Raw genomic sequence first — 26,438 nt, forward strand, 5'->3', positions numbered from 1 at the left:
AGAGACAGACGCTCTGCAGAGCAACCAGGAATGAGAGAGACAGACGCTCTGCAGAGCAACCAGGAATGAGAGAGACAGACGCTCTGCAGAGCAACCAGGAATGAGAGAGACAGACAGACGCACTGCAGAGCAACCAGGAATGAGAGAGACAGACGCACTGCAGAGCAACCAGGAATGAGAGAGACAGACGCTCTGCAGAGCAACCAGGAATGAGAGAGACAGACGCACTGCAGAGCAACCAGGAATGAGAGAGACAGACGCTCTGCAGAGCAACCAGGAATGAGAGAGACAGACAGACACACTGCAGAGCAACCAGGAATGAGAGAGACAGACAGACACACTGCAGAGCAACCAGGAATGAGAGAGACAGACGCTCTGCAGAGCAACCAGGAATGAGAGAGACAGACGCACTGCAGAGCAACCAGGAATGAGAGAGACAGACGCCCTGCAGAGCAACCAGGAATGAGAGAGACAGACGCACTGCAGAGCAACCAGGAATGAGAGAGACAGACGCTCTGCAGAGCAACCAGGAATGAGAGAGACAGACAGACACACTGCAGAGCAACCAGGAATGAGAGAGACAGACGCTCTGCAGAGCAACCAGGAATGAGAGAGACAGACGCTCTGCAGAGCAACCAGGAATGAGAGAGACAGACGCTCTGCAGAGCAACCAGGAATGAGAGAGACAGACAGACGCACTGCAGAGCAACCAGGAATGAGAGAGACAGACGCTCTGCAGAGCAACCAGGAATGAGAGAGACAGACAGACACACTGCAGAGCAACCAGGAATGAGAGAGAGAGACAGACGCACTGCAGAGCAACCAGGAATGAAAGAGACAGACAGACGCTCTGCAGAGCAACCAGGAATGAGAGAGACAGACAGACGCTCTGCAGAGCAACCAGGAATGAGAGAGACAGACGCTCTGCAGAGCAACCAGGAATGAGAGAGACAGACTGACGCACTGCAGAGCAACCAGGAATGAGAGAATCAATCAGAAGAGTTTATTGCCATGACATGTAAACAAACATGTTAGGAATTTGGTTTGCTGGGACAGCATGTACAGTAACAACATTAGGACATGTGCAAAACAGGACAAGACAGTGCAAAGACAACATATTATAGTGCGATGAATAGTGAATAAATAATAAATATATATATATATATATATAGCACAGTCAGTCCAAGTCAGTCCATCCACTCTGGGTGGGGGAGGAGGGAATGTTTAGTTTTTTTTTTACTATATTTGTTAGTCAAAAGAGGGCTATTAAATACAAATATTTGTAATGTAATTTTCTAAACTAATATAGTTTTATATTAGAACTATAATATATTTTAAAAACGTTTTTTATAATAAGCAATAATGGAATAAGGGGAAATTGTTTTTAAAACTATAAATAACATTTAAAAAAGGGAAAATCAACTAACCTTTTTGTAGTTGTATATTATTTAATAATTATATAAAACAAATACATGGGACAAAGTGTGTGTGTGTGTGTGTGTGTGTGTGTGTGTGTGTGTGTGTGTGTGTGTGTGTGTGTGTGTGTGTGTGTGTGTGTGTGTACGTTCAACACAAAATGCATTATGCTCTCATGTTCTTTATTTTCGTCTTTTATGACAAGAATATGTGTATATTTTATATTGAAAGCCTGTATAGAACACTTGTTTTGTACTTAAAGGAGAATTCCATACTAAAAGGCTGTCTTACCTTTCTTTGTAGTTGTTACGTCCCCATCAAAGAGGTCCAGGTGTTATTTTGTGCAAAAGCTCCTTATTGGCTATTTCCCCTACCATAAGCCCTAAATGAATTGCATTGAATTGAATGGGATGTATGGGGTGTTGCGCAAATTCGCTTATATACATCGAAATAAGTAGTAAAGTGTGCCGCTTGGGTTATTATTTACATTATGAAGAGAGGATATATACAAAAAATATATAATTTTGAGCGATGGAAATAAGCGAATTAGCACAACACCCCATACATCCCATTCAATTCAATGCAATTAATTTAGGGCTTATGGTAGGGGAAATAGCCAATAAGGAGCTTTTGCACAAAATAAGACCTGGACCTCTTTGATGGGGACGTAACAACTACAAAGAAAGGTAAGAAAGCCTTTTAGTATGGAATTCTCCTTTAAGTTGTAATTAAATGTTGCACTACTGGTGTATTTCTACTGCTATTACTACCAGTATACTGATAGCAGTACTGCATGTGAATAAGATACACAAATGTACATAAAGGTACATATTTGCAATGTTCTACACAGAGACACTGAAAAATGATGGAACTACTACTATTTGTATTAAAGGGGAATACCACTCTCAACTTTCAACATTGAACTATGTCATTAACGTCATTAAAATGCCTCTACATCAGTGGTTTTCAACCAGTGGTCCTTGAGGGGGTTCCAGGTGGTCCCCAGCTAAATGATGGAGAGTTTGTAACCAAATGGACCCTTATAGATCTTTAACTCTTGAGAGTGTAAAAAGGAAAATTAATTTCACGCTCTGAAGAGTTAAATAAATTATTGTTAAACATCTGCATTACTTGATTTATGAAGTCTACGTAATTAGAGAATGTGTAGAGTAATTGTTATTTGGATCAATGTTTGCCTGTGGTATACCAACATCAATACAGCGTGGACATGTGGACAAAATCATATGCAACAATTAACAAAATATTCTTTAGTTTTGGGTCTGAGAGGCTAAATTTCAAATGATGGTCCGTGGCTCAAATCTGCACCTGGCTCGCTGATAACAAACTTTCTTTTGCGGTCCCTGCCACCCTCCCCCCACCACCCCCCCATGGGAGTGGACTTCACACCTCCAGACAGCCTATTGTTCAAGTTAAAAGTTTCCCAACATATAGGCCTACATTTACCTTGCCAACATCACTTCGCAACAGCATCTTGCAATGGGTCTGGTCTACGAGATTGGCTACAACACCACCAAGATACCCATGTACCTGTCTAGATACTTCCCTAATGTCAACGAAGTCCCCACCCACAACACCAGAGGGTTGTGGGTGTGCCACCGAGTGGCGCGCTACGAGCTTGTATAGGTCTGCTATTTTTGACATCCAACCTCTCTCTCCCTCGCCCCCCCCCCCCCCCCCTCCACTCTCTCTCTCTCATCTCTCTCTCTCTCTCTCTCTCTCTGCCCTGCTATATAATGCACTCTCTCTAGTTCAAAAGATCTCAAGTGGATCTCAAGTGATCTCAGGTGGACTTCAGGCACACTGGACTGCAGAGACCGATCCATCTCTTGATCACTTTGATCAGTTCATTATTATTGTTATTATAGATATAGTTATTTTGTTTTTATTTGATCATTGTTTTATTCTTTTTGCAATGGAAACGGCGGAGTGCACAAGAACGGTCTTGCTGTTACTGTGGATTGAATGTAAGTTATAATTATTATTATACTATTATGGAAATTGAACATAGCTACTACACTTACTATAGAGGCTATATCTATCAACGACCAGTGGGAAAGTAACTAAGTAGCCTACTTATGTAGGCCTATACTGTAGGCTGTACTATGTTTCTGATAAACCCATTCTGAACGGGAACTCATTTTGGTGTTAGCATCATGTTATGCTTTAGCTATTTTTGAAAAATCGAAGAACGACTGACATTTTTAGAATCTGATCTCAGGTCAGAATGGGTTAATCAGACCAGTGTGTGTCCAGTGGAAACCTCGTATGAATCTGATCTCAAGTCAGAATGCGTTAATTGAAAATGAAGGACCCTGATGTAAACAAGTCTTAATTAGTGCTTTTCATGGTTTTGTCCTCAAAGTAGCAGATCTTGTATTGACTTTGACATGTACCCATTCTGCATACTGGGACATAAAAATGTAAATCAATCAAACCAGCTTAGGCCTATACTTAAGTCGTACTTTGAACTCCTCTACATATTTGAAAACGTTAGTTATTAGTTACCGCATAATAATATATTTTGTATTATTTATTCTGATGCCAGTAAGACATTTCTACTTATACTCCTGTATTGTTTATTTTTTATTTTTTATTGTAGCCTAATTGTAAGGCCCAAATCGCACCAATATTTCACCACAACTCCTTGCAACCAATTCAGGTTCCGAGTAGTTGCATGTATTGCATAATCATTATCCGCAATGAAACCATGGGGACAGGAAGGAGTTGCATTGGTGTAAGGTGTTACATGCTTAAAACTGTTTTGTTGGTGTGGTGTGGTTTAGGTTTCTACTAGCTCTGGTCCATAGCCTTCCTGCTTCGATTCTGCGAATTTCTGTTACTGCAGGGCAGAAATTCGCAGAATCGAAGCAGGAAGGCTATGGACCAGAGCTAGGTTTCTACATTGTGTTACTGTTAAGACATATTCATGCTTTTATCGTGTATATGCACTATAGTAGGCCTATATACTGCTTTCACTGCTATACCACAAAGTGTGTGTGTGTGTGTGTGTGTGTGTGTGTGTGTGATAGAGAGAGAGTCATTGTTTGAGATAACATACGGTCAATTTAAATCTTTGATTGCAGACGTTACCACCCAAGTGTCTGCAACAGTTTTTAAACATATGCCTATACGTGCTAAATGTCACGCGACGAGGAAATGCTATACTGTTCTGTTTTTTGTTTATTGCTTTGAAATATTGTATTATGTGTATCTCCACGACACTGCAAATGAGGATGACCTCAATGTCTTTTGAGAATAAATAAAAGGTTTAAAATGAATGAAAAGATGCAGCAGTATAACCTAAGTAGTATAGAAATATAATATACATTTACATCTCATTCAATTAATGAATCAATTTACTTAATCTCTCTCTCTCTCTCTCATATAGGTGTAGTAAGTTACAATGTTGCCACCTCAGGATCAAAGCAGTTTGTCGGCTCCAAAGAACAGCAGTTTGGATACAATGTACAACAACTGTCTGACCAAAGGTCTCACACACACACACACACACACACACACACACACACACACACACACACACACACACACACACACACACACACACACACACACACACACACACACACACACACACACACACACACACACACACACACACACACACACACACACACGGTGGCTAGGCTAGATAGTTTCTTGGGACATTTGTGTTCGTAGTGACTACATCTGTCATTGAAAAAATATTAGTTTTTTGTACAGTACAGTACAGTACAGTACAGTACAGTACAGTACAGTACAGTACAGTACAGTTGCAGTACAGTACAGGCCCACGCATGGTTCCTTTCTCAATATATATTACCACCTATATTAATATAAAATTGGCTAAAACCTATATGTTATTTTCATATCGGTTTGATACCGGTATCACATTTTAAATGCAGATATTGCCGATACCAATATGATGACCGATTAATTGCGCATATTAATATTTTTCCATACATATTGGGTATTTGTGTATTCAGGATTCTGATTGGCTCCCCGTGGAGTGGCAACAGGAAGGGGGACGTCTTCCGCTGTGACATCACATCTCCGCGTTCCGCCTGCGACAAGCTCCGCCTCCCAGGTGCGGTTGTTCGCCCGGCCTTTGAATCATAAGTTTTGAGTACATTTGAGTACTTTGAATCATACGTTTTGAGTACATTTGAGTACTTTGAATCATAAGTTTTGAGTACATTTGAGTACTTTGAATCATAAGTTTTGAGTACATTTGCCACCATTACTAACATCAGTGCTACTGGTAGACATGTAACGATAAAATCCATTTAACCCATTCTGACCTGAGATCAGATTCTAAAAATGTCTTCTATACATCCTGACAGTTTTCCATTCTGACCTGAGATCAGATTCTAAAAATGTCTTCTACGTCAGTCGCTCTTCGATTTTTCAAAAATAGCAGACCTACAAGCTCATAGCGCGCCACTCGGTGGCGCGCTATGAGCTTGTAGATCTGCAAAAACAGCAAAAAGGAGAAAATAATACAGCATTTTCTCTCTTTGTAAGAGAATTGATTTAAAAAGAAGGATTTGCTACGGTATTGAAAAGAGAATGAGAGAAGAAGATTACTGGAAGAAAACATAGAGTGAGAGAAATAATAATAATAAAAAGCTTTTTCCGTAATTTGTCTGGAAAACGATTTTGTATTTAAAATCGCATTGTGGACCTAGTATGGTGATTCGAATCGTATATCGTAAATGACATGCCTATAACTACTGGTATTATAAATGTGTTTCTGTTTTTCTATATGTTTCAGAATCCATCGGTTTTCCTGAAGTGAGAAATGTCAACGATAATATGAATTTAGGACTGACTTTAACACGAAGCTCTGATGGTCATTTTATGGTGAGTTTGATTGATTGGTTGAATACAACGTTTGTTAACGATACATGTAATAAAGTCATGCTAAAAGGTACTCAATTGTAATCAATTTATCAGTGATGATCGACTGCTATTGCTGTCGCCACCACTGCTAAGTGCTAACTATAATTTATAAATACAAGCAATAATGTTATTCTTCAGTGAATCTTTCACATTTCCTTTAAATGAATTGACATTTTAAAACTAATCATCAACAATTACCAAAAAAAAAGATCATGTATGAATCTTAAAGTGGAGGTTCTCAAACTTTCTTGCTTGAGACCCCTGAATTCCCTGGGATCCAAATGAGTGAAAATAGCAGATCTGACTACAACTCACAACGCGTTTGATATGTGCTGTTTTACTTTACTTGTCCGGGCAGTTTGTGATCTGAAATGTGCATTTTTTTTTAACATTTTATTTTGAAACAGGCCTGTGCTCCGCTGTGGGCTCAGCAGTGTGGCAGTCAGTACTTCCTGCCTGGTGTCTGCGCTAAGGACAACGCACGTCCTGCCATCGTGCCGGCCCTTCAAAGTAAGAGAACAAGTCCTCCCTCCCCACAAACATGTCTGTGTCACTGCTGTTGCATCAGGGAGGGTAATACTAGACGATGGTAATGATTGCCAGTGTGAACGAAGATCGTCACCTCTCCGCTCTCCAAAATTTATGTTTTGTGTTTTTCTGAAATTCTGTCTGTCTGTCTGTCTGTCTGTCTGTCTGTCAGCATGTGGACGTGGAGGTCCCGTAGACATTGTCATCGTGCTAGACGGCTCCAACAGCATCGATTCCTGGGAACCAGTAACAGCCTTCCTGCACAGACTCATACAGACCATGGACATCGGACCAGCAAACACTCAGGTAGTTACAGTAGTTACTAGTGGACCAGCAAACACTCAGGTAGTTACAGTAGTTATACTAGTGGACCAGCAAACACTCAGGTAGTTACAGTAGTTACTAGTGGACCAGCAAACACTCAGGTAGTTACAGTAGTTATACTAGTGGACCAGCAAACACTCAGGTAGTTACAGTAGTTACTAGTGGACCAGCAAACACTCAGGTAGTTACAGTAGTTACGAGTGGACCAACTAGTTAGTTACTAGTGGACCAGCAAATTGTCAGGCCAGTATAATCAAATATGATTGGTTATATTCACAGGTCAGTATCATCCAATATTATTGGTTGTTTTTTTTTATAGGTCATTATTACAGATGTGATTGGTTGATTTCTTTCCCCTATAGGTGGCTGTAATCCAATACAACGCCGAGCCGAAGGTGGAGTTTCATCTCAACGAGCATCGCTCCAGAGGGTCGCTGTTGGACGCCGTGGCGGCCATCACTCAGCTGGAGGACACTCCTCTCGGCAGGTTGACCAACACGTTCGGAGCCATCACATTTGCAAGGTACCTTTCCTTCCTTCCTTCCTTCCTTCCTTCCTTCCTTCCTTCCTTCCTTCCTTCCTTCCTTCCTTCCGAGGCATTGTTGTTATTATAATTAAGGCTCATACATACTCCAGTTTATGGCGATAGGTTATCACCGCGGTGTAGTTTTTAAAGGGTTGGAAAACCAAACCATTACGTCAGTCGCGGTGATGATCAGCTATCACCGCGGACACAGACCCATCTCTCTGTTTTTTACTATCAGACTATAAGTCTTTTCACTCTGGAGCTATCACCCCGTTCACTGATTGGTCTAGGAGTTGGGTAAACCACAGGGAGGCGGGGTCAATCCTTGAGGACATCACCGCGAGTATGATGGCCTCAACTCTCATCACCGTTTTAGGTTATAAGCTATCACCTAAAACGGTGATAACCTATCACCAAAAACTGGAGTATGTATGAGCCTTAAGACGGCCTGAGGGCGAGATGGAAGTGTACACGCCTCCACCTGGGTGACGGCAGACTGCTGGGCCAAGTGTACACGCCTCCACCTGGGTGACAGCAGACTGCTGGGCGAAGTGTACACGCCTCCACCTGGGTGACAGCAGACTGCTGGGCGAAGTGTACACGCCTCCACCTGGGTGACGGCAGACTACTGGGCGAAGTGTACACGCCTCCACCTGGGTGACGGCAGACTACTGGGCGAAGTGTACACGCCTCCACCTGGGTGACGGCAGACTGCTGGGCCAAGTGTACACGCCTCCACCTGGGTGACAGCAGACTACTGGGCGAAGTGTACACGCATCCACCTGGGTGACGGCAGACTGCTGGGCCAAGTGTACACGCCTCCACCTGGGTGACAGCAGACTACTGGGCGAAGTGTACACGCATCCACCTGGGTGACGGCAGACTGCTGGGCGAAGTGTACACGCCTCCACCTGGGTGACGGCAGACTGCTGGGCGGGCGTTGGCACTTTGGAATGGGGGGGGGGGGCAGATCAACATATGGATGGAATTCTGTACTGGCCGTATAGGGCTATGGAGCGTGTCTTGAGTGTACAGGGTTTGATGAGGTCAGATCAACATATGGAATGTCAGAACAGGAAGGACGGGTGGGGAGGGATCAACATAATTATGGAAGGTCAGAACAGGTCAGCTCCATATATGGAGATATAAGGGTTTGACGTTTGAGCAGGTCAGATGTAGAGTTGCTGGCCCGGCTCCATATATATGCAGATCTAGGTGATGATCTCTAGTCTATCTCCATGTATGGCTATCCAGGGTTAGATGAGGTCAGTGTCGTGATCTTCATATATGGAGATGGGCATATATGGTGGCATCGCGTGTCACGAGGCGTGACCATATATGGAGGCGTGATGTCACGAGGCGTGACCAAACTGACCATATATGGAGGCGTGATGTCACGAGGCGTGATGTCACGAGGCGTGACCATATATGGAGGCATGATGTCACGAGGCGTGACTAACACACGGATAGGCAGGGTTTCATTGCGAACGCAGTGAGCACTTACTATGAGACCTAGCAGATCATGTCTGTCTGTCTGTCTGTGTGTCTGTCTGTCTGTCTGTCTGTCCCGCTTTTGTGCCCATATATGGAGCTGAGTGATTTGTTTGTGATTGATGCAAGTGTCTGTCCCGCTGTTACGTCACCATGACTCAGCCATAACCATATAAGGAGTCCCCAAAGCAGTAGTAGTAAACTTTCTACTCATTCATTGGACAGAGAGCAGGCGTTATACTAAACTTTCTACTCATTCATTGGACAGAGAGCAGGCGTTCCGGCGGGAGAACGGCGGCGGCCAGCGGAACGCCACCAAGGTGATGGTGGTCGTCACCGACGGCTCGTCACACGACGTGCACCTGCGCGACGACAACGATGTCATCGAGCTGAGCGAGCGGGACGGCATCACTCGCTTCGGCATCGCTGTGAGTACCGCAGATAATATCAACTCAACTATTACTACTGTACTGTATTGTATTACTACTGTAATATTAACTATTAACTATTACTACTGTACTGTATTACTACTGTACTACACCTAGTCAGAGGCAGACATTAACTATAAGCACATTAACATTATAGTCTTGAGTTCTTTTTTGAGTGGAGAGTGGATGTGTGGAGAATTTGTATTTTTGGATACTTGGCTTTCACTCCACTCCACTTTCTTTTACTCTCTTACTTACTTACTTAATTCTATGAAGGGAAACAAAGTACATTTTGAATTATCCACTTGAGCCATTTATCCCAAACATATAGTGAAGATAGCAGATCTACAAGCTCACAACGTGTTGCATCGGCTATTTTCACAATTATCAATATTCGTGAACATATTCTGGAAAATCTTTGAATTGTTTTTGTTTTGTTTATGTATGCATTTTTATTATTATTATTTTTTTGTCTAAAATTCAATACATTAATGCATTGCTATTAACCCATTCTGAACGGGAACACATTTTGGTGTAAGCATCATGTTATGCTTTAGCTATTGAAAAATAGCAGATCTACAAGCTCATAGCGCGCCACCGAGTGGCGCGCTACGAGCTTGTAGATCTGCTATTTTTTGAAAAAAGCGAAGAACGACTGACATTTTTTAGAATCTGATCTCAGGTCAGAATGGGTTCATCAGACCAGTGTGTGTCCAGTGGAAAACCTCATATGAATCTGATCTCAGGTCAGAATGGGTTAATAAAAACAATGTCCATTCCAGGTCCTCGGCTACTACACTCGTAACGGTCTGAGTACGGACGACCTGATCACAGAGATCGAGTCCATCGCCAGCGTGCCCAGCGAGCAGTACGTGTTCAACGTGGCCGACGAGGATGCTCTGGTGCTGATCGCAGCGACGCTGGGAGACAGGATCTCCACACACGCTGAGAACAACATCGAGGGTCTGTGTTATTAATATTATTATTATTATTGATCGCAGCGACGCTGGGAGACAGGATCTCCACACACGCTGAAAACAACATCGAGGGTCTGTGTTATTACACAGTTACCGAATACCAAATGTAGGAAACAGTTGGCCGAAAACCGAATATCCGAATATGATTAATATTATACATCTTTTTTCCTATACCATTGCTGTCATGGCCGTACTTTAAAGCTATACCTGATTTATGGCAAAATAAATGGTTATGGCAAAACTTAACTTAAATAATAATCACTATTATGGGTCCATAAAACATTTATTCAGCTCTTTTGAATGCATTCATTGCATACACTATTCGGTGATATATTTTCGGCCTAGTCGGGCCGAAACCGAATAGGACAAAAATGCATAGCCATTTTCTGCCGAATATTTTCTGCGGCCGAATATTCGGTGCATCACAAATTATTAGTATTATTATTATTGTTAGTCCTCTGGAAAGTAACTTGTACATTTTGTGACCCAATGTTTGGCAGAACATTCTTTTTGAAACCCTTTAGGCCTGACATCGAAATTAAAAAAAAAAGTTCGCTCCGAAAGAATATATATTATTCAAAGATCTGTGCCGCATTTTTACAATTTTTTCAAAAATAGCAGACCTACAAGCTCGTAGGCGCGCTTTGAGCTTGTAGATCTGCTATTTTTTAAGTAGCAAAATTATAACATAATGCTTAGTTAAAACACCAAAAGGGGTTCCCGTTCAGATATTTTATAAAGATATTTTTTGGGGCGTTTTTGCCTTATATTGATTTGAGAGGGTACAGTAATTAGACAGGAAAGGGGGAGACAGATGGGGGGGGGGGGCCCTTAGAATATATATTAATAGAGACAGCACCAGGAGGAAACCCTGAGGCGAAACGGACATAGTGGCCGGATTTAGTATTGCAGCTTCGAGCCAGCGCTGGGCCATTGACTATCATTGTGCACCGTTCATGTTATTGGGGCGATACTTTATGCTTACTATACTATAGCCTATCAAATCATGTCATATGTCATGTTATATCATTGTTATTGAGTGCATACAGTAATATCAGCTGTCATGTCAAACGTGCAGGTACTGGACAGGGCCTGCAGTTCAAGATGGAGATGTCACAAGTTGGATTCAGCGCTCATCAGACCAGAGACAAGGTACGACCGACGGACGGACGGACAGACGGACAGACAGACAGACCGACAGACCGACAGACCAACCAACCGACCGACAGACCGACCAAACAACAGACAGACAGACAGACAGACCGACAGAGGAATTGCAATTAATATATAATGTGTGCATTTCCCTCTTCCCACCCAGGACACATGGTTGTTGGGTGCTGTGGGTGCATATGATTGGAGTGGAACGGTGGTCCATCAGACTGCAGACAAGACCATCATCTTTCCCGAAGGTTCCTTTGCTGAAATACTGCAAGACAGAAAAGACAGCTCATATCTAGGTACTACTAGCCTATCTACTACTACTACTACTATTACTAATACTACTACTATTGATACTACTGCCTCTTGCCTCTGTTTGACTATGCATGGTGATTTGTTGTACTTCAATGCTTCTGACTAGTGTGTGTGTGTGTGTGTGTGTGTGTGTGTGTGTGTGTGTGTGTGTGTGTGTGTGTGTGTGTGTGTGTGTGTGTGTGTGTGTGTGTGTGTGTGCAGGGTACTCCGTCACTACTCTGTACGACGGTGTGGAGGAGTACTTCGTAGCGGGCGCGCCGCGCTCTAACCACACGGGGCAGGTGGTGGTCTACACTCTGAACAGCAGGGGGCAGCCTGACGTCCTGGACTCACACAGAGGACAACAGGTGATAAATAATAGCACAATGGGTCCTTACCAACCAGTGACACTTGGTGGTGAACAACCGCTATTTTTGTGCTTGGACACAGCCAGGGACACAGGGACAGACACACAGACAGACACAGCCAGGGACAGACAGACAGACACAGCCAGGGACTCAGGGACGGACAGACACAGCCAGGGACACAGGGACAGACAGACAGCCACACACAGCCAGGGACACAGGGAGGGACAGACAGACAGACAGACACAGGGACAGACAGAACCAAGGACACAGCCACACACATATAGGAGAGTCTATGGGAGTGGTTGCACCACTCAAAAACAGCATGATGGGACTGGTATAGGCTACAATCAGTACAAATCATACAATTTTAAGTTAATAGCAATTTAGTATATAAATGTTCTTCAATAAACGTTTATTTTTTTTTCTCTCCCAGAATTCTATAAGTTGTGACTCCGGTTCCTTAAAGCCAAACCACACCAGTTGCAACTCCTTGCAAATATAGTCACAAGTAGTTGCAACTCTTTGCAACAAAACAGTTGTAAGGTCAACCACACCAATGCAACTCCTTGCAACTGACATTGAGGATAATGATTGCAAGTATAGTTGCAAATAGTTGCATGTTGCAAGGGGTTGCGTGGCCAAACATTGGTGCAGTTTGGGCTTTCGCAATTCCCTTTTTAACAATGACTGTATAGGGCGTTCCAAATGGACCCTTACAGGGTCTGTCAGGACTGGGACAAAAATTCGGTCCGGGCATTTTCGCGTGTATGTGGCCCAGACCGGCCCACCACAACCAGCGCGCAGATAGCAGAAACTCTACCGCCCGCTCCGTCGCGGCACACACAAACAAACAAGCCCTAATACCACCACTTTTACAGAACAACATAGGCCTAAATGATACAAACCAACAGACAACTACACAACCCTTTGTAGAGGGTTTAGGTACAGTGAAATGATCATGATGGCACTGGCAGAATGGCAGCACGCCCGGACCTTTCCTGGTGGCCTGCCGCCTATTGGCCTGCCTGCCTGTCAAAAAATTCCCGGTATGCCCTGGGGTCTGTAACTAGTGTACAAATGGAACCAAATGGACCGTTACAGATCTGTAACGCTGAGAGTGTACAAATGGAACCAAATGGACCGTTACAGATCTGTAACGCTGAGAGTGTACAAATGGAACCAAATGGACCCTTACAGATCTGTAACGCTGAGAGTGTACAAATGGAACCAAATGGACCCTTACAGATCTGTAACGCTGAGAGTGTACAAATGGAACCAAATTGACCCTTAAAGATCTGTAACGCTGAGAGTGTACAAATGGAACCAAATAGACCCTTAAAGATCTGTAACGCTGAGAGTGTACAAATGGAACCAAATAGACCCTTACAGATCTGTAACGCTGAGAGTGTACAAATGGACCCTTACAGGTCCATTTGGTTCCATTTGTACATTCACTCTCATATAGTTATAGTGGTCCTTGAAATAAAATAGTTTTACCGGTATTGTAGCAGATGTGAAGTCTACATACCAGCTCTGACAGTGTGTGATAAACCCAGTTCCAGAAACAATTCCAAATGGATGGAACCGATTCGGGTTCCTCGATGGTCTGGATCTGGTCCCTCCGGTTCCGGACCCCCCAACCCTATAGTTGGGAATACATTTTTTGTGCGTTTTAGGAAATTGAAGCTCATGAAATCTTTTGTGAAATTGCTCCAATGTGTCGTTAATGTATCGTATCGGGATGCGTATCAAATCTCCCTCATATAGAGATTCACAAAGCCTGCTGTGTGTGTGTGTGTGTGTGTGTGTGTGTGTGTGTGAGTGTACAAATGGAACCAAATGGACCCTTACAGATCTGTAAGGGTCCATTTGGTTCCATCAGTACTGATGGAACCAAATGGACCCTTACAGGTCCATTTGGTTCCATTTGTACATTCACTCTCATATAGTTATAGTGGTCCTTGAAATAAAATAGTTTTACCGGTATTGTAGCAGATGTGAAGTCTACATACCAGCTCTGACAGTGTGTGATCGAACCAGTTCCAGAAACAATTCCAAATGGATGGAACCGATTCGGGTTCCTCGATGGTCTGGATCTGGTCCCTCCGGTTCCGGACCCGCCCAACCCTATAGTTGGGAATACATTTTTTGTGCGTTTTAGGAAATTGAAGCTCATGAAATCTTTTGTGAAATTGTGAAATTGCTCCAATGTGTCGTTAATGTATCGTATCGGGATGCGTATAGAGATTCACAAAGCCTGCTGTGTGTGTGTGCGTGTGCGTGTGTGTGTGTGTGTGTAGTTGGGGTCGTACTACGGCGGTGTCCTGTGTTCTGTGGACGTGGACGGTGACATGACGTCAGACCTGCTACTGGTCTCTGCACCAAACTTCATGAGTCCCCTGAAGAAACAAACAGGACGTGTCTACATTCTGTCCTTTAGCAAGGTGAGGTTAGCCTCAGTATCTATCTACCAGACTGGCCCACCACAACCAGCGTTACTGACTTTTTGGGTCGAGGCCCATACAAATACTTGAAATACATGCCCACCGGGCATGTGCCTGGTACGTCCTGTGGCCAGTCCAGACTCGAGGACACAGGTTTATGCATTACACCTCATTCATTCATTGTATTTTTTTCGTGGCGCTAGAGCTTGTACCGGCCTGTACAAGTCATGATAATTGAAAGAAGACTTAAAGTTTAAACTGTGTGTAAAGTCCAGTCAAATACCCATTGAGATAAATTAACATGTAAAGCAACTAGCAGAGCATCACGCCCCATGATGCCATTGATGAGAAATGCCTTTCTCAGTATTTCGGCCTCATTTCCAGCAGCCTGGTTGGTATATCCTGAGCGTGAATGATTTTAGGATGCATCTCAAATCTCAATGCTAATAGTATCTCCTATATCCTCAACCTCCAGGGAGTGCTGACAGACAGGGGCTTCCTCTCTGGCCCTTCCCCAGCAGAGAACTCTGGTTTTGGGCAGGCACTGAGCGGTGCCGGAGACCTGGACCTGGACGGGTCCACCGATGTGGTGGTCGGAGCCCCTCTGGAGGACGACAACAAGGGAGTCATCTACATTTACAACGGAGACAAAAGTACTCTGAGGACGCAGTACTCACAGGTGGGGTTTTTTTGGGGTGATTTTTTACCTGACCTCGCGTCACCAGGCTTTCCACCACGGAGGAAAGCCTGGTCTACTGTGTTAATAAATCACTGTGTGATCCAGTCCTCCGGTCGGGAGCGGATGGTAACTTACGTCTTGTTGTAGTCACTGATTTGTAGTCATCAGTCAGGAAACCACAAACGGAATAATAACTACCCAGAATAATTCCCTGCTATCATAATTTTAGGGCCTATACCCAGTGAAATAGAATTTCCCTGTGGGATAACGGTTTACAGACGCTATAAATAGTCTCTGGAAAGTATACACTCACATTTAAGCCCATTTTGTATTTTAAAAAATCAGCTAAACTATACTCCTATATATATATATATAGGATTTTAATCGCAGGGAATTATTAGTTATTATTTCCGGTTGTCGTTTCCTGCCTGATGACTACAAATCAGTGACTACAACATGACGTAATTAACCCATTCTGAACGGGAAGCCATTTTGGTGTTAGCATCATGTTATGCTTTAGCTATTGAAAAATAGAAGATCTACAAGCTCATAGCGCGCCACCGAGTGGCGCGCTATGAGCTTGTAGGTCTGCTATTTTTGGAAAAAAATCGAAGAACGACTGACATTTTTAGAATCTGATCTCAGGTCAGAATGGGTTAATCAGACCATAGTGTGTGTCCAGTGGAAACCTCGTATGAATCTGATCTCAGGTCAGAATGGGTTAAGATACCATCCGCACCCGACCGGATCATAAAACCGAAGAGGAATGCTTCCCAAGCTACTTTTCACCCCTTTTTTCTCCCCAATTTAGTCAAGCTTGGTCAAAATAACGGTTGGCAACTAAACTGTAAATGGTGTACTTTCAGTGGGAAGATACATTATTTTGTGGTGTGTTTTTTTCTGCAGAAAATCAGAGGTTCCTCGCTGGACTCCGGCTTGATGTACTTTGGACGCTCACTGGACACGACCTTTGACCTCAACGGTGACCTGATCAATGACGTCACTGTAGGGGCGTATGGGAAAGTGATCAACCTCTGGTAAAACACCACTTCCTGTTTGACAGGTTCTGTAGCAGATGTAGTGTCTGCAGTACTAGTTGTACTACGTAGCTAGTGGTAGTAGGACTTAGCATTCTATGTAGTCGTCCTCCATCTGGTAACCTTTCTGTTCTCCTGATAGGTCCACCTGGTAACAAAACAACCTTTCTGTTCTCCTGATAGGTCAAGGCCTGTTGCTGTAGTAACGGCCACCATGACCTTCGACCCCCCCAAGCTGAGCTTGTTTGACCGTTCGGTCTCCATTGCGACCGTGTGTTTGACCTCCACAGTCAGACCATCCACCGCCTCTGGACCTCTGGGTAATTTATTGTAGTCCTCTGGACCTCTGGGTAATGTAGTCCTCTGGACCTCTGGGTAATGTATTGTAGTCCTCTGGACCTCTGGGTAATTTACTTCCCAAGGCTACGTTATGGTGTTGGCAAGACTATGTTTTACGTTTAACGCCACGTGTCTGTGTCGCAGTGAATATTGCGTGTCCGAGTGAGACACACACACACACACACACACACACACACAAAGCGCACATTTTGAATGAAGGCAAACAGCGATGTGTCTTTGGCCACTGACCGTGTTTTGTCCGCGCTGGGCAGGTTGTGTAGTCGCTCTGAAATCGAGCAAGGATAGAGAGAGGTGGGGAAACTAAAGGGAGAGCGAGCGTTCCATGCTCACCGCAGTTCTCAGAAAGCCCTGCTGTGATTGGCCAGTACTAGTCACACAAAGCTGGGTTAAAAACGCGGAGGTGAAGTCAGTGAGGTATCACAGCCACAAAGCGGGAGTGGTTTACCAGGCTAGGGATTAAGGGACAGCCCTCAAGCTAACGGACTTCACGTGAACAGGCGTCGCTGCTTTTTACATGGACACATTGAATGCACATGAATTCATTCCGAACAGAGATTCATACCCAACTGTTTACACATGGAACCTGAATAAAAGTATTACTCGTTCCTCATTCGTTTACATGACCAAAGCATTGTGCTTTTGGTTTAAGTGTTTATGTAAAATAATCTGTGAGTGAGGGGGTACATTGGAACTGGGCCTAACTCTGTCTGTCTGTCTGTCTGTCTGTCTGTCTGTCTGTCTGTCTGTCTGTCTGTCTCAGTGTTATGGTGTAATATAACGGTGGACAGCAGAGGGACATTGGGCGGGGAGGACGGACGGCGGAAGGAGGTGCAGGTTCATCTGGAGAACGGGACGCCTGTCTGCCACGCCCACACTGTCTACGCACAGGTGAGAGAGAGAGAGAGAGAGAGAGGGAAGGGGGGGGGCTTCTATGGTTTGTCTTCATGTTTTGTTTAACACTCATTTTGTCCTCTCCTTCTCTTAGAAAAACCCAGCGTCTTTCCTTCCTCTGTCCCTCAATGTCACAGTCTCTCAGCCGGGGATCCAGTCCAGTTCAGAATCCAGTCCAGTTCTAGACCACGACAGTACAAAGTCCTGGAACTTTCAAGTAAGCTAGTACTAGTAGGCTACAATTTACAATGTATGCATTTATAAAACGTTCTCACCCAGAGTGACTTATAGTAAGCAGTGTAGTGCCTCAGCCCTCAGTAAACTTTGAACAATATATTATCAAAATATTAAATAATAATCTGTACATTGAAACTATAGAATACCAGGTAAACAAACACTACATAAAAACAGTACTGCTGCTACTACTATAAATTGCATTCAATGACTTGCAACTAATGGTGCACCCCCCCCCCCCACACACACACACACACACACCACAGGTTCCCTTTGGAAAGGATTGTGGGTCGGATGACGTGTGCAGGTCTGCCTTGTCTATCCGAGTGAAACCCAGGTAAGCACTACAATGGTACTATTTAGAAGATTTAAGATGTGTTCTTAATTTGTCTCTGACTTCTCTATAGAGAGAATGGGAGAGAGAGGTAGAGGGAGAGAGAGAGAGAGACATCAATCAATCATCGATCGAAATATACTGACAATTTCGTCAACAAATAAAAACTAGACTAAAGAGGTATAACGAGGGATTAGTGGAGAAGAGATCCAGTTACTATAATGTAACGATATATCGTATATCGATATATATTATATCCAGACGATATATGTATCGATTTATTAAAAATCTATATATATGAAGAAGAAATGTTAACTCGACCTAGGTTTAAACATGAAAGCATGTTTACAGTTGTTGTTGTTGCACAGAAATTAAGTAATTTTACATGAAAAGTACCGGTACGTCTACTTTTGCAATGTAGTTAAATAAAAATTGTGAAAAAAAGCTTGGGGGGGGGAGATAAATCATTAAAAAAAATGATTTTTCGGTCATTTGTCTGGAAAATCATTGTCGTGAACCTCATATCGTGATACATATCGTATCGTGAGTTGAGTGTATCGTTACATGCCTACCAGTTACAATTTTTCCCTTTTTGTGACAATGAAGACATTGAGACACTCATATCCAGAGAGACGCATAAAGTATATTAAATGTCCTGTACTAGTCCTAGAGGTGTTCACGGGTCCACGCAAACCGAAAATACCACCTGACAATACCCACTTTGACAGCTGCACTTAGAAAACAACAAAACAAATTGAGTTAAATTATGTCTTTTTTTTTTTAATTAATTTGTATTTTCTCCAGTTCGTCCAAATTATTGCTAAGCTCCAAGAATCGCCGTCTGTCCTTCGAGGTGTCGGTCTCCAACGCTGAGCGGGTGGACAGGGCTTACAACGTCCGCCTGACCACCGAGTACTCCAACAACGTGTTCTACTCCTCTGTTACTCAGCCTGTAAGTACTCTCTATGCAGTACTACTACTCTGTTACTCAGCCTGTAAGTACTCTGTATGCAGTACTACTACTCTGTTACTCAGCCTGTAAGTACTGTGTGTATGCAGTACTACTCCTCTGTTACTCAGCCTGTAAGTACTCTGTGTATGCAGTACTACTACTCTGTTACTCAGCCTGTAAGTACTCTCTATGCAGTACTACTACTCTGTTACTCAGCCTGTAAGTACTCTGTGTGCAGTACTACTCCTCTGTTACTCAGCCTGTAAGTACTCTGTATATGCAGTACTACTACTCTGTTACTCAGCCTCTAAGTACTCTCTATGTACTACTCCTCTGTTACTCAGCCTGTAAGTACTCTGTATATGCAGTACTACTACTCTGTTACTCAGCCTCTAAGTACTCTCTATGTACTACTCCTCTGTTACTCAGCCTGTAAGTACTCTGTATATGCAGTACTACTACTCTGTTACTCAGCCTCTAAGTACTCTCTATGTACTACTCCTCTGTTACTCAGCCTGTAAGTACTCTGTATGAAGTACTTATCCTCTGTTACTCAGCCTGTGAGTACTCTGTATGCAGTACTTATCCTTTGTTACTCAGCCTGTGAGAGATTTCGCTCTTCCAATGTGGACAAAGTGGCCTAAAGGCTTCCATAGTCATACACTGTGCAATTGTGTACTACCACCACTCATACTGTACGAGCTCACTGATGTGTGCTCACTGATATGTGCTCACACTGTACAGACCTCCAATTCACGGCCGACGTGAGCGCCGCTCACACTGTATACTCGCTGTGTACCCAATTGACCCAGAACATTTCCGACATGTCAGAGTTCACCCAACAATACTTTCACTCTCTCATATCTCTCCCTCTCTCTCTCTCTCTGTCTCTCTCTCTCTCAGCATGATGCTACAGTAGTGCAGTGTGATGTCACTGACATGCTGACATGTGTGGTAGGATACCCAGCTCTAATGGGCGGCCAGGAGGTACGTACTCTGTACTGTGTTCCGACTTGAATATATATCGCGCAATTCTCGTCTTTGCATTGACTTTGTATGTAATCGTGCCGCTCTAACCATCCAAGTCTGAACGCACCATTACTCTCTCTTCTCCCTTCATTTGTGTGTAAAGTCTATAAACACAGACGGTCTGTAAATTCACCCTTTCTCTTCTTTTCCATCGCTGACCTCCAGGTGACCTTCACACTGAACTTTGACCTCGGTGTGGACGAGCGACCTCTGCGGAGAGACGCCGCGTTTACCTTCAACGTCCTGAGGTCTGAATGATCACCTGAAATATTGACCAGCTCGTTAACTCATTGATGTATTGATTGATTGATTGACTGACTGATTGATTGATGTCTTGATTGACAGTGATGACACAGAGCTTCGGCCTCTTGACAACCAGGTGACTTTCAGCCTTCCTCTGATGTACGACTCTGAGCTGTCTCTATCCAGGTACCTGTCTGTCTGTCTGTCTGTCTGTCTGTCTGTCTGCTCAAGTACTACAGAGAATTTGTTCATTGGCCTTCCTCATTCTCTCTCTCTCTCTCTCTCTCTCGCTCTCTCTCTCTCTCTCTCTCTCTCTCTCTCTCAGGGAGTCCAACCTCAACTTCTACGTATCGACTGGCGACGCTGAGAGTGGCATCACCAAATTCAGCAGCCTGGACGATATCGGACCCGAATACAACTTTATTATCAAGGTAACAGTGTTCATTCTGACTATGCATTTTTGAGGGGGGCTAGCCCCTCCTATGTCCAGCTTTGAGGATATGTGTATAAACACCAACATTGTCCTAAGACAAACATCGAATGACATTGATACTGAATCGCCAGTTTTGAGTGTTTGTCCCAAGTTCCCAACACAAACATTAAATGCCATTGAAAATGAATGGCCATTTTTGACTGTTTGTGAAAACACAAAGATTGAAGACAAAAGTGAGGACGTAAATTGTGATTGGCCTGCTCTCTAAACTCAAGACACATTAAAGTCCATATACAACAGAATAGGCTCACACAACCAACTGAGACTCTTTGAAAGCACGTACGGTAGGCTATATTCCTGATGCTCAGAGTCTGAGGAGCAAACTGTCACTTATTTCAACATTTTACTTCCTGCACTTTTGATATGAAAAATAAAATAATAATTATTATTTAATAATGGCAACCGTAAAAAGGAGAGTCCTAAAGTCGACTCTTCGGTGCTACTGAAAATTTCTGACGAGCCGAAATCATTTCGGCACTACAGCGCCGAAACAGCGGTAAAATAGGAGTATGAATCGGCCCTAACTCTCTCTCTCTCTCTCTCTCTCTCTCTCTCAGGTGTCTACAGGTAATTTTCCTGTCCACGAGTGTCTTCTATCTATTGCATTCCCTTCTTCAACGGCGGCAGGAAACCCCCTCCTCTTCCTCACTGAAGTCACAACACAGCCAGTGAGTAACTACACACTCGCACGCACGTGATTGTGATTGCTTAATTGATTGCATGATTGATTGAATACATTATTAGTACAACAATTGAATACGTTATTACTACAAAATAATAAACTGCATGGAAGTACAATAAAAACACTTGGGGCTAAAAAGGATAACACAAAAATGTCCCGGTCCTGATCTAGCAGCAAATAACATAAATACAGTGCAATACAAAACCCATATGAGGAATCATAGAACCTGAAGGAACACTGCCGTTCAATCCACTACTGGTGACTATGACTAATGCACAGGCTGGGCTCATTTACAACTCAGTCATCACCCATCATGGCTGATGCGTTGTAAATGAGCCCAACCTGTGCCCGTCGTGTATATTAACAGGTCGAGTCCTGTGTCGGGCTTGCAGATCTCTCTGGTAACAAGACAGGCAGTGAGTTCAACAGTGCTCAACGCATTTGACCTTTGACCTGTGTTTCTTGTCTCACCCCCCCGCCTCCAGAGTGATGATGTGACCTGTAATATCACTCTCGACACCATGCCCAGCTCCGCCTCTTTCAGTAAAGAGACGCTGTTTGGTACCAAGCAGCTGGTGAGTACCAAAAGTAGTAGTAGTAGTAATACCTAGCAGATCATGTCTGTCTGTCTGTGTGTGTGTCTGTCTGTGTGTCTGTGTGTCTGTCTGTCCCGCTATCCAAATATGGAGTGTGTTGCATCAGCAATCACTCAGCTCCATATATGGGCACAAAAGGGGCCAGGTCCACTCAGCTCCATATATGGGCACAAAAGGGGCACCATATAAGGAGTCCCCAAAGCAGCTATACGTCCAAAACCCAAATATGTACGAGCTGCGTTCGCTTCCCGCGTTTGCGCGTCTTACTCGTACCATAGTATTATTAAGGCACAAAGTGTGAAGGGACTATGTTTTTGTCCCTTATTGTTTTTGTACCTTCTTCTTCTTCTAGCAGTTCCGTGCAGTCGGTTTTCGCGAAACGCGGCAATATGGTAGAGGGCATATGCCAAACTGTGAAGATGCAAAGCCCACAACCATTGGCCAATGGAAAATGATAACTTTGAACAGGCATAGCTTATGAACCGTTTGACTGCCAGCAATGACACTTCGATAAACATATGCCAGTATGTCAGTTGTACTGAGGTTAAGTTAGGGTCAGCTATTTAAAATGCTCATTTGTTAATTGTATACCATACAATTAACAAATGAGAATTTTAAATGCTAGCCCCCCTCAAAAATGCATAGTCAGAATGAACACTGTTACCTTGATAATAAAGTTGTATTCGGGTCCGATATCGTCCAGGGTGCTGAATTTGGTGATGCCACTCTCAGCATCACCAGTCGATACGTAGAAGTTGAGGTTGGACTCCCTGAGAGAGAGAGAGAGAGAGAGAGAGAGAGAGAGAGAGAGAGAGAGAGAGAGAGAGAGAGAGAGAGAGAGAGAGAGAGAGAGAGAGAGAGAGAGAGGAAGGCCAATGAAAAAAATCTCTGTAGTACTTGAGCAGACAGACAGACAGACAGACAGTCTATGTTTCTATGGCTAATGGGCGTATTGCGTATAGCTTGGCCCTGTTATGGCTGCTTGCAGCTGTATTTATTAGGCTATTATTATTAGTAGTAGTAGTAGTAGTAGTAGTAGTAGTAGTAGTAGGCAAATTATAATTTCGGTATTTATTTGTTTTCAAATGATTTCATACACTAATTTGGTGAATCCCCCTCTCCACCATTCCCCTGCTCGTAGGACTGTGACACGGCCACCTGTCGACCAATCAAATGCGTCCTGAAGAACATGAGCCCAAACAGGAAGTACAGCATCTCCGTAAACACCAGAATCTGGAAGGGAACCTTTGCCACCGTAATTATTACCGCTAATTATACATTACACATTATGTATCATTTAATTATAATTATCATATCATAATACTTTTAAACAGAATTAAACATGCATGCATGCGTGTATGTTTTCAGGCATTGTTTCAGTCCATTGAGTTGACCAGCACAGCTCTTATCGAAACCCAACAACCAGGACTTCTTATCGTGACACACCCACAAATAACGGTAAGACACACACACACACACACACACACACACACACACACACACATTCTTCCTCAACATTTATGGGGGTCGCAACCCCTCGGGGGATCGCCGAATTATATTGGGGGGTCATGTCGGGAGCCACGGGTGATTTTTAATCCGCAGCACGGGTTTGTCTGAATAATGACTGTTGGTATGACCGACTGGTACTATACCATGCTATACCAACACAGTGATGATCCATTAAGAACTGTATGAAACACTGGGTCTCACTGTGGGTATAGAGCGTCGCAGTCCCGCCCCCGCGAGAGACCCGGAAAATAAATCCCTGTTCATTTTCCTCGTAGACTTTTCAGAAAGTATTTATTTAAAGACGTTTACGCCACGGACAAAGACAACTCTTGTCGTGACAAATCATTCGGGCTGAACAAATAATTAGAAAGAAGAAGAAAACGGCAGGTTTAAACACTTTTTTGTTGTTTTTCTTCTTTGTAATTATTTGTTTGGTCCAAAATATTGTGTGTGTTGTCATGATTTGTCACGACAAGAGTTGGCTTCGTACGACGCTTATAAGGTCTTTAAATAAATACGTTTTGAAATGTCTATGGGAAAAATGCATTGGAAACTATTTCCTGGGCCTGGCGTCGTCATGAAAGGGGGCGGGACTGCGACGCTCTATTGCAAGGGAGCTATTAGGTGGCTATTTCACAAAAGTTGAATATTGCTCTCTCTCTCTCTCTTTCTTTAGGTGGGCGTGTCCGTCACTGATCCACTAAGCCAGTCTGCCGTGCCGGTGGCCGTGATTGCGGGCAGCGTCATCGGAGGTCTGCTCCTATTGGCCATGATTGCCGTCGCTCTCTGGAAGGTGGGGCTCTTTAGCAACCCAGCTAGCGACCAACACCCTAGTAACGCCCTATTATTACCCACACACTAGGACACACCTAGCAATCACTGCTAACCCCCTAGCAACACGCACGGTTTAGGATACACTAACTAAACCAATGCTAACCCCTAGTAAGTTAGTGATACTACCTAGTGTTACTGACATATTTGGATACACTCTAGCAACCACTGATAACTTAACCCCCTAGTAGGGATGCTCTGGTCAGGTTTTTTGGGAGCGATCCCGGCGATGATCACCAATCATAATCGGCCGATACTGATACCGAACTTGTGCCAGAGTTTTAAGAACGTTTTCATATTTCCAAAATTATTATATGTCAAAACCCACGTCAAAACTGTTCCTGTGTGTGTGGGGAGGAAGGGGAGAACGTTTAGGCTTGTCTCAAAGACTAAAAATGATATTATACTATATACTGTATCTGATTGACTTTTATACCACTTAAATGGTATAAGACGATTTCTCCAGATAGGGTAAATTGCCGATCATCACAGAAATAAAAGGGTAAATAATTGCCGATCGAGTTATTTGGAGTGAATATCGGCCATATCACCGATCGGTGGCCGATTATCGGAGCATCTCTTGTACCCCCTATTAATACCTATGTACACATTAGGATACACCTGGCAACCACTGGCTGACTTTTCTATGGATTTCTTCTGTTTTTTCATTCTATATATTTTTAATTTGTTATTAACTTATATGATTTATTTAATTCTATGTTTCTCAGCTGGGTTTCTTCAAGAGGAAGAAGTACAAGGAGTTGGAGCAGAATGAGAGAGTGGAGGAGGGAGAGGCAGACGCTCTGCAGAGCAACCCAACCAGGAATGAGAGAGTGGAGGAGGGAGAGGCAGACACAGATTATGAGATTATGCTCCCATGTTCTGTATTTTCATTAAAAAAAGAATAAGTTAAAGAAATATCTCATGTCACTTGCTTTTTGATGATTGAACACTGTTTAAAATATCTCATACTGTAACGGTAGGCTACTCAAGCTGAAACTGTATTCATGGTTGCGATGTTATATTTATTAATCACTTGTTTTATATTTAGTTGTATTTTATTTATTTTTTTAACTGTTTTTCTTACAGTCTTGTCAAATGTATTTCATATGATGTAATGTATTTTATGTGTGGACCCCAGGAAGAGTAGCTTCTACTAAGGTAGTAGCTAATGGGGATACAAATAGACAAATAAACAAGAATATGTGATATATTTTATACTGAAAACCTGTATGGAAGACTTATTTTCTACTTAAATTCTAGCATTCTCCCTGCATGGTGGCTCCAGGGGTCCTTGAGGGAGTTCCAGGGGGTCCCCAGCTAAATGATAGTTAGGAACCAAATGGACCCTTATGGGTCTGTAACTCAGAGAGTGTAAAAATTAAACCATTTGTACACTCTCAGAGTTAAATTAACTTTTATTTTACAATATACATTGGGGGTGCCAGAGATAGAAATGCCATTAAATAGGGGACCATAGCCTAAAGTTCAGGTCAAACCCGAGGGTCCTTGAAATGAAACTGGTCAATTAAGCAATCACAATCACGTGCGTGCGAGTGTGTACTCACCGGCTGTGTTGCTACTTCGGTGAGGAAGAGGAGGGAGTTTCCTGCCTTTGTTGAAGAAGGGAATGCAATAGATAGAAGACACTCGTGGACAGGAAAATTACCTGTAGACACCTGAGAGAGAGAGAG

General features: G+C 43.3%; 1 protein-coding gene across 1 annotated transcript; it reads left to right on the plus strand.

Moving 5' to 3' along the window:
• Positions 1-2,913: 2,913 nt before the first annotated feature.
• On the plus strand, positions 2,914-26,042 carry LOC308326464 (integrin alpha-2-like; the record flags this gene model as incomplete). The annotated part of the gene is made up of 35 exons (XM_080779355.1): positions 2,914-2,960; positions 5,421-5,521; positions 6,209-6,297; positions 6,744-6,846; positions 7,037-7,170; positions 7,551-7,711; positions 9,474-9,633; positions 10,416-10,596; positions 11,689-11,762; positions 11,929-12,067; positions 12,285-12,430; positions 14,731-14,874; positions 15,350-15,553; positions 16,460-16,590; positions 16,774-16,910; positions 17,711-17,838; positions 17,936-18,058; positions 18,483-18,500; positions 19,242-19,361; positions 19,469-19,537; positions 19,621-19,623; positions 19,706-19,708; positions 19,791-19,878; positions 20,106-20,143; positions 20,265-20,348; positions 20,556-20,638; positions 20,736-20,819; positions 20,959-21,064; positions 22,294-22,383; positions 23,108-23,164; positions 23,546-23,659; positions 23,773-23,862; positions 24,590-24,706; positions 25,473-25,623; positions 26,008-26,042. The coding sequence occupies 35 exons, from the start codon at positions 2,914-2,916 to the stop codon at positions 26,040-26,042; spliced, it is 3,552 nt and encodes a 1,183-aa protein (XP_080635481.1).
• Positions 26,043-26,438: the final 396 nt, after the last annotated feature.

Source organism: Protomyctophum bolini, assembly GCF_963924005.1.
Source record: "Protomyctophum bolini genome assembly, chromosome: 2".
Taxonomy (NCBI): Eukaryota; Metazoa; Chordata; class Actinopteri; order Myctophiformes; family Myctophidae; genus Protomyctophum; species Protomyctophum bolini.